The sequence below is a fragment of the Acyrthosiphon pisum genome, chromosome A1 (genome assembly GCF_005508785.2).
Source record: "Acyrthosiphon pisum isolate AL4f chromosome A1, pea_aphid_22Mar2018_4r6ur, whole genome shotgun sequence".
Classification (NCBI taxonomy): domain Eukaryota; kingdom Metazoa; phylum Arthropoda; class Insecta; order Hemiptera; family Aphididae; genus Acyrthosiphon; species Acyrthosiphon pisum.
The window spans coordinates 28,366,358-28,375,890 of record NC_042494.1 but is presented as its reverse complement, the minus strand read 5'-3'; the positions used below and the strand labels follow the sequence as shown (position 1 = coordinate 28,375,890).

The 9,533-nt window shown below is 27.1% G+C and overlaps 1 protein-coding gene across 1 annotated transcript; it reads right to left on the bottom strand.

Annotated features, from left to right (window-relative positions):
* Positions 1 to 801: 801 nt before the first annotated feature.
* Positions 802 to 9,533, bottom strand: LOC100168870 (rab proteins geranylgeranyltransferase component A 1). The gene is made up of 9 exons (XM_001950129.3): positions 9,109 to 9,533; positions 4,388 to 4,454; positions 4,089 to 4,286; positions 3,844 to 4,024; positions 3,290 to 3,750; positions 2,892 to 3,217; positions 2,676 to 2,821; positions 2,431 to 2,619; positions 802 to 2,352 (listed from the first exon to the last, which is right to left on the bottom strand). Exons 1-9 carry the CDS (start codon positions 9,155 to 9,157, stop codon positions 2,215 to 2,217), a joined length of 1,755 nt encoding a protein of 584 aa, XP_001950164.1. The 5' UTR covers positions 9,158 to 9,533; the 3' UTR covers positions 802 to 2,214.

Sequence of the window (9,533 nt, the reverse complement as noted above, 5' to 3'; positions counted from 1 at the left end):
GTTACATAAAAGTATAAAACTTTAAAATAAACTTAACTTCGCTAATACTTTCCATTAAGGGTTAGGTTAGGTTAGATACCGTGATTTTCTGTTTTCGTCTAACACGCGCGTTACATAGTATCGAATCCCCTTAATCAAAGTAGATAAGTTTACATGTTATAATAATTCCATTACAGTTCTTTTTTTTATACAGTTAATAAAATACTCTATTACCTATACTTATTCAGTTTACATGTTATATATGAAAACATTCTGCAAAACAAATAGATACGCTTGTGTGAAAATGGTCATTATCATATTATAATGGTTGAAGTTCTTAAAAGGCCTAAATGCTGCTAATCCGTATGCAATACGCCTGAAAAACAGCAGGCTGTTTGGAAAAATAATCAGTAGTTCGCAAACTGGCAACCCAATTGCAAAAAGCCTATTCTTTTCAAAAAGACTAATTTTCCAATTGGTCATTTGTTTTAGAGTTATACCAAAAACCAAAATTGATTTAGTTGAAAATTGATTTTGCGTAAAAATTCCCAAATGCACCAAATAGATTCAAATTCCCATCAAACAAGATACTGTTGGAGAAAATCGAAGCAGTTTTACTGCCCCAAATAGTGGTGACACTGTGACAGACACAAAAAAAAAACACACATTATTGTAAAACCAATACATGTATCACTCTCCTCAGAATCTAAAATAAATATTTGAATATTTTTCTTGGATTAAACCAAGTAAATTGTTGTTACTTAATGTAAATAGGAACTGATGAAGGAATATGAAAAATACATATTAATAAAACGCTATAAAATTTAGATAACTATATTTATTCTACATACAAAAATTAAAAATCAAATCACCAAGTAAGGTATTGCAAAAAGCAATAGATTCAAAAATCGTGTTTTATTTTAATATCTATTATCTATATTTTATTAATTAGACTAAAAATAAATAAAAAAACAGCAATATAATGAGATAATATGTTGAAGAACAGTAAAATGTAGAGTAAACAAAACAAAACCAAACTTAAATTAAGTGTCGGTAAAAATTAAAAAGGAACAAATTTAAAATTAAAAAAGATTTACCTGGTGGTGAAAATCTAATCAAATTTGCTGACTAGAAAATTTAGATACAAAAAGGAACCGAAACAAGTTTTTTTTAACACAATTAAACTAATATTTTATATTGATATATAACAAGGTAAATTATATTTCTATACGCATTAAAAGTTTAAATTATTTAAGCAAATACCTGTGCAATGTTGACCGTGGTCATTTAAAAATAGTTACTTTAGTAAAAGTAATGAATCAGATACATTTTAAGTGAATAATAAATGGATAAAAAATTATGAATATAGGCACCTAAGTTTAATCTACAAGTACAAATTTTCATTATGTGTTTAAATATTACTCAACACTATGATAATTTAATGTACAGTTAATGGATGCAAATTATAGTAAACACTAACAATATTATTTTGAATCATCAGTTACATGCATTTGAAATATTTATAACGTCTTTTCATACAAAATCAATTACAATTATGTGATATTTTACTACTTTTAGTGAAACTGTATTTTCTAAAAATCTATTAGTAATTTAGTGATAAATTAAATAGTAAAAAAACAATTAATTGTCAAATAACATTCAAAAATAAACTTGGGAATGTAGGTAAGAGGAGTTCATATTTTGGATTTAGTAATAAATATTTGATGCTAGATGTTGCAGTGGTGTTAAAATTTATGATAAAACAAAAAATATAAGAATTAATTAGTAATTATACATTGTTCCATTCAAATGCTGTCATTAAAATAGTTTTTAAACTGTATACATTTATGCAATTATATTATTTTTATCAAAATTGAAACATTTAATTTTGAGATTTAGCATTTCATAGTAAACTCTCATGATAAAGGCATGATATGATCGTATTATTAATATTAGTAAGATATTATTGATTTAATTTAATAAACATAATATTTCTATTTTAATATTCAATAAAAAATAATATTAATAATAACAACTACTTTTCTGATATGAACTCCTTTTATAAAATGTAAAATTAAATATAAATATAATTTAAATATATATTTTTTTTAAATTGCTAGATAATAAACCAGTTATACAAGTATAAAAAGCTAACGATTATCTTAAATTAAATTGGTAAAATAATAGCCTATTTTAATAAAATTAAAGCAAATGCAGGATACTTTATAAGCTAATTCATTCTTCTTTAGGTTCTTCAGAACTTTGGAAAGGAGGACCAGCGGCTTCATCAACTTCAAGAGATAGTTCTTCGGGATCAGGAGCACGGGGCAAAAATTCAGAATCTGGATACATTTTTGAAAAAATAGATTTTGCCTGAAATAATTTAAAAAATAATAGTACTTAAACACAAAACCTTAATTAAAAAAAATTAACAAATCATTTTTATTTTACTTGTTTAACAGCAAATTCATAATCAACTGCTAGATCAGGTCCTGAACACAAATGTACATTACTTGGAACATTTTGTGATAGATCATATTCAGATGTTTCAGGACAATTAAAATATAGTGCATACAAAATTTGAGGTTTTAATGACTCATTTAGTATGTTTGACTCCCCACTTGAAGCAGAAGAATCTCCCTAAAATAGCTCATATTAAAACTTCAATAAAAATGTATATAACAATATTAAAATACCTCTTTTGACGTTTGGGTTGATTGAGTATCAGTATTTATTCTGATTGTAGTTCCATCAGCATATTCAGAATGTAATAAAGCATCAACAGCCGGTTTTAAATCATTTACTGCATTATCTATTTGTTTAGTGGTCATGTGTAGTAAATCTAAAATTGTTTGATAAATATAAAGTAAATATGTAGTTGAATTAAAAATAACATTGTGGCTAGTAGTTACATAGTCCTGGTGGGCAAACATGAGTGGATGGTCCAGCTTCAATGACTGTTATTGGCTCTTTTCCTTTAATTGGGAATTGAAGTAATGTCAAAGACTCCTTATCGGTGGTAGATATTGATCTATCAATTATAAAAATGCCTCTTGAAAGACCTGCTTTAGGAACAGAGCCTAAAAATTCTGGTGGAGCATCAGCAACACCCATTACAAGATGATCACAATCAAGCCTTGATCCATCAGATAAAATAGCTTTACATTCATTGTTTGCTGCTATAACACTATCAGCTGCTCGTTTCAGATGATACACACCTCCAAAAACAGCGCATAGCCTAAAGCACAAAAATAATAAGTTATTTATACAACAATAGATAATTTCTTTAAATGTGAATGTATTAACATACCGACAAAAACATTGTGGAAGTTCTCCAGTGCCATACATAGGCCACAAAAATGGTGTGTTACCATAACGACCAAGGCTACTTAGGAATCGTTGGGTTCTTTCAACACCAACCATACATGGTGTCGTATCATTTGACATTGCAATAGCGTATAATACATAATGCATTAAATTTTCAGTTAAGCCTTTGCTTTCTAAGTATTGTTTTAATGTCTTATCTTCAAACCCTTTAAATTCACCACTCTCTGGTTTATATTCAACACACAAAGTCAATAGTTGCATTAATTGTCTTTTTTCAATAAGTCCAACATTCTTAGTAGCAAAAACATCTGCTCGAGAACATGGAACGGTTTCCAATTTATCAGACTGCCATGTAAGAATACGATTTACACATCGAAATTCAGCATAACGAGAGATATTTGATGAAATAAGAAGTTCTACCAGTGTGCCACGGGAGAAAAGTAACTGCAACAGATTAATTTATTGATGTAATTTTATCTTATAAGACAAATATTCATAAAAATTGTTTTGAATTATTTAAAATATAATGGTACTAACTTTAGGCGCTAAATCCAGGTTAAATTTACGTCCCATGGATTTAATTTTAGCTTGACACCAAAGTTTATCATTTTGTTTTAATGTAGCTTCAGTTTCAGTCAGTCCATCTTTACTTTCTTTTGGACTATCTTCAGTTTGAGTAATTTTTGCACTAAGTAAATTACCAACTGAAGGAAGTTTTCTACAGTAAAATATAAATTTAATGAAAACTAAACATGAGAATAATAATATTAAAATGACCATACTCAGGTATAAACCATTTTTCTTCAATATTGAATACAGTAGAAAATTGATTGCCTATGGTTATAGACTTCTCAGTATCTTGCACTAATGGAGAAGATGTTTTCACAAAATCATTTGTTTTCCCATTTCTACATTCATCTAACCATTTTTGAAGAGCTTCAAATGTAAATGATGCCCACATACCACCATAATAGTCATTTCTATGATAACCAATACAAATATTTATGATTAGGTTAGGACAATGATTTTTAAATAGAATATTTTGAGCAATTTTTAGTAGAACATATATAACATAATATACCTATCTAAATGTAAAACTCGTTTTCCAATTCGGCTAGCAGCAGCTGCAACAATTGACTCGGTCATACCTGAAATAATTGTATGTATGTATTATTTTTTTAGTTTATCAACAAAACAAATGCTACTGCTACTCCCTTAATTATCATTCTAATCTACTCAGGGATCCAAAAATAACAACTAAAGCTCATATAGTTTTCCATTAAGGTTAGCTTTACAATGTTAAAAATAGAAAATTTTTGAATTCTCAGTAAATTTCAAAAATATTGTCTAATGTATAATGATAATATTGACAGTAACAATTTATATAAAAATATTGATCCTAGGCAAAGAGCAGGGATCAGAATAGTTTTTCCTTTTTTTTTTAATATAATTGTTTATCATTTTTTACAATACCAATTGATAGGCATTAACATACAAATAATTCATAAATATAAAATTGTTATATATGTATGATACACAGCTACAGGGTTCTATTAAAACCAGTACTCAGTAGTATAAACGCTGAGTGTATATCCCTGGGCGCTTAAATGAATAATTGACTGCGTATAACCTAATGCTTAGTCACACCAATGGTATATACTCTGTTCAAAACAAGATCATTAATTGACGGCAACCAATTTTCGTTCCGTGACGGTCAGACGCCGTACCCACTAACAGTGGCGCGTCAGGCGCTCCCACGGAATAAAGCCATGCCCGTGCGCACAACTCTTCCGCAGGGTCATGATCTTATTTTGAACAGAGTATAGATTATAGTTATCCCAATATTCATCTAATATTATAATATTAAGATAAATCTATCTTAGTATATGATATAAGTATCGAGTATATAAGTACAATATAAAGTCAAATCTTACAATATTCATAATGGAACATCAGTAGAGAATAATAATTACCAAAAATACAAAATATCACCAATATTATTGCACTCCTTACAGCTGTTCTAAATAAACAGTTTGTTCCATAGTCCGATACTCCGATTACCTTTCTTACCTCAGAATTAAATTATATTAAAATATTTTTTATCACCAGATATGTAAATGTAATTATTGTACCTTATAGGTCTTCAATTCGTAATATTATATAATTATTTTAAGTTAATATCATAATGTAATGTTTAATGTTATACTAGTACATTTTTGTAATTGTTGAGCTATCATAGTTAAACTAGAAGTTAATAAAAAAAAAATATTAATTGGAGTTCAAATAGAATACACACATAGTCATAATATTATACATTTATATAATAATAATAATTAATTAACAAAATTAATTTATACTTATTTGATGTATGTGAAAACTAAGTTACAAATTCAATTTGAGATTTTAGTGATCCATAAAAGAGAAAACATGCATTTTTATTTTTATGGTTTATTTTAGTTTTTGTGAAATAAAACATAGTACATAATGGAAATTCACTTTCTCGTCACCATGACCAATAGACCATATAATTTCTGATTACACAACCATTCAATGAAGTTTTAACAAGAAAATTTATATTTAATATATCTATATTCAGAATAAAATAATAGATATTATAAAAAAAAACAGAATTTTGTTTGATTAGTTGATTAAATGAAAAAATAATTATCAAAATGGATTTTTTTATTTAGAAGTAATATTGATAATTTAATTTATATAGGTACTTATTATAGTATATTATACTATATTATAATAAAAATGACTATGAGTGGTGCATTTAAAAACTAATACAATTCATAATTTTCTATTTTTTAATAAATATAATACTATATTTACAGGTGATAAATTAAATACTTATGATGTTTTGTACATTTATTTTCAATAAAAAATAATTAATTGATAGAAACATAACAAATGTATACAATTTTTGTAGACACTGTTTTTACTCATGTTTCATTTTGAAACTAAAATTAATTTTTATTTCCTGGCTACATATAAAATGCCTTTTTTTATTTAAAGTGAATTTTTATTATTTACATTTCCTCTAATTCAAATCCTATACATTACAGTGGTAGGTATAATATGATAGAAAAAAATAAAACTGTATACAAATGTAATGTACAGTGCTAGGGAAAATTGGGAATTATTAAGTAGAGGAGTTCAATCCAACAATTTGTGTAACTACTGAAAAATTACTGAACACAGACCCAATTTTGGATCGCGTTTTATGTAAAAAAAAAATAAGTTTATAAAATTATGAATTATGAATTTGAATAAGTTATGAATGAATTGAAGAACCATATTCTACAGTAGATATAATGACAAATAAAATATCTACTAACATAGAAAATCAATAAATTGAGCTTACTTATGATCCCAAAATCTTAAACAAATGTATACTGAAACTTCTTTGGAAATGTTTTGGGCACACTTATGCATAGGAAATTACACAAGACTAGCAAACTAGCTAAAGCCTTTTTTTTTATTTCATGGCCTACAAAGTTGACACGGGTCGTGAAAATAATGTTACAAAAACAGTGGGTAGTGAGTCAAACAGGTTGAACACTACTGGTCTAAACCATAGAAAAGATAAAAAATATTTTTTACATTAAAAAATGTAAAATTCATTAGGTAGGTATATCATTGACAACAATTTAGATCCATTCTACATTTTAATAAAAATTATTTTGGGTATTAGTTTGTGCCATAGTTTGAATACACAAATAAAAAATAAAAATAGTAGAGGAAATCCGTCCCTCTGCGAACTTCCTAATTCGAGCACTGAATTAATGTAATAATATAAACTTACAATAGGATGCAAGGTATTTATAGGGCAATTATTTTATTACTAAAGTTATCTCAAATATAATATAGTAATGTTGTAATGGTAATCAAACTTCGATTGTGATATTGTTACCAATAATTTCTAAACTTTAAGTCTGAATTTAGGCCCATTTCACATGAACGGGTATCATACGTGCGTGTTTTTAGTTTACATTGATCAAGTTCATACGCGCCATTGTCGGAGTGGCGCGTATGAATTTAACCAATGTAAATTACGTACGATACCTCGCGTATGATATGCGTCTATGTGAAACGGGCCTAAGTTATAAGTTATAAGTTTCCTTTAAGTACTGTATAATATAGTTAAAAGTTTATATACTTCAAAAGCTGTTAGTTAAATTTTTCAAATTGTACAAATTATTTATCAATTTATAGAAAATATATATGTTTAAGTTATAGATTAGACTCCTGGGCCCCCACACGGGCCACTTATTATGTAGTTGCGGCACTGCCTATAACTTTATTTTAATATTTTAAATCTACAAAATGTTCTAAACATTTGTTAAGAAGCCTTCCTAACGGGGGAATTGATGATAATTTAAAAACTTATAGTTGAAATAATCGAATATATGAAACATACTTTTTGTAGGCTATCTAAACATTAAATGCTTAAAAATAATCTATCAATTCAATATTTGATAGTAATAATAGGACTGATAACTTTTTGCTAATGAGTAATAACTGAAAACAGTTTTTAACTGTAACTGTTGAGTGTGATTAGAATCAAGTATATATATTATTATTTAATTAAGGGCGTTGGATGCGGCGATTTGCCCGTCTTTGTCTGACATACGTGGAACATAGGAATAACAACCTAAGCAACTGAAAAAAATTAAGGTACTTCTAGTTGTTCGATTTAATAAATGTTAAGATATATAAATTGGTACACAAGTTTACTTTGCATCGGTTGAAGCATTTTTTTTATATATTTGATATTAAAAATTGACAAATTTATAAAATTTAAAATATTTATTCTCATAAAATTGTGCAACTCATTGCTACAATTAAAAAAGTACTTTGACCAATGCAAAGTAAACTTGTATAGAAATTCAAACATTTTTTAATTTATTAAATTGAACAACTAGAAGTGCCTTAATTTTTGTCAGTTTAGGTCGTTATTATTACGTAATATTTAATTATTTTAACGTTTTTTTCTACCTGTTTTTCGGGTCGCCGCTTATAGTGATTTCCGGTTATAATGATCAAAGTACTCTTGAATGAATGCGATCACTATAAGCGGCGACCACTGTATGTTCAACGTGTGTTAGACAAAAACAGAAAATCACTGCATCCAACGCCCTTAATATTATTAAATAAGTATTATATTATAATAAATTCTAGATTCCATATAGTAAAATGTAAATTACTATCTTTTTTAAATTAAAAATTACATAGTACCTATACAACCATTTAAACTTAATTCAAGCATTTGTATATTATATTATTATCACTTCGTGAAAATTTAAATTACTATTTCTATCTGAGCTAATGGTTTTAATTGTGTCAAACAAAATATTAAATTTCCAGTTATTTACAAGATGATATTTTATACAAACAGTAGTAGGTATTGACTATTCATTATAAAATTATATAACCCTGTCATTTTTATATTATAGAAAATTGCAATTATTTTTAAATATTCACAAAACAATGAAAAAAAAAAAAAACAAATTGTTCTTAAAGTAAAAATAATATGCTTTACATAATGTAATACACGTAAAAAAAAAAACAAATTGTAACTCTGTATAGGCAATTATATTGGTGAATTCAAATCAACATTTATTTACTACATCGACCTCCTTAACACTTATATTATTTATCAACCATCGGTGCCCAATTAACCCACGTAAAGAAGGGCAGAACAAATAAATAAAAATAAATGCTAACATCCACAAATTATGATTAAGGTGTATACACTCAAAATTCTGAAAATAATTATACACATATGGAATATATTACCAGTGCCAATGACGATCACTTCATACTTGGATGGCAGGTCGTCCTCCATATTGACGAAAACCGTAAGATTTTGATGGAATTATCTTAAAAGCTTAAAGTCGGTCCCTTTCGAATGATTAATCTGGTTGACGATACACTATTGACGGAAGAGAATGCCTGAAAATAAATTGCAAAACGGAAGGCAAATAAATAATTCAGTAATTCCACTTCGGTATCGGTGATCACCGATTTATATGTAAATTGTAATCACTGATCAGTGGTCGTATACTCGTTTATTATTATTATCACTTGTATTTCATCGATGTGAAGAAAAAATAAAATTCTATTTTATTCCTATACCGCGGTTGCAGACCGATGAAACTACAATGTTCTAAACCACAGAACCACGATTGAAGAACAATGATTATAATATATTCCATCAATCC

Excerpts from the sequence above, each read along its gene's own strand:
- LOC100168870 (XM_001950129.3), bottom strand. The coding sequence starts at position 9,157 with ATGGAGGACGACCTGCCATCCAAGTATGAAGTGATCGTCATTGGCACT. Across the intron at positions 4,287-4,387 it reads CGAGTTTTACATTTAGATAG|AAATGACTATTATGGTGGTA; the intron begins GTATATTATGTT and ends TGGTTATCATAG. Across the intron at positions 3,218-3,289 it reads CTTCCACAATGTTTTTGTCG|GCTATGCGCTGTTTTTGGAG; the intron begins GTATGTTAATAC and ends TTTGTGCTTTAG.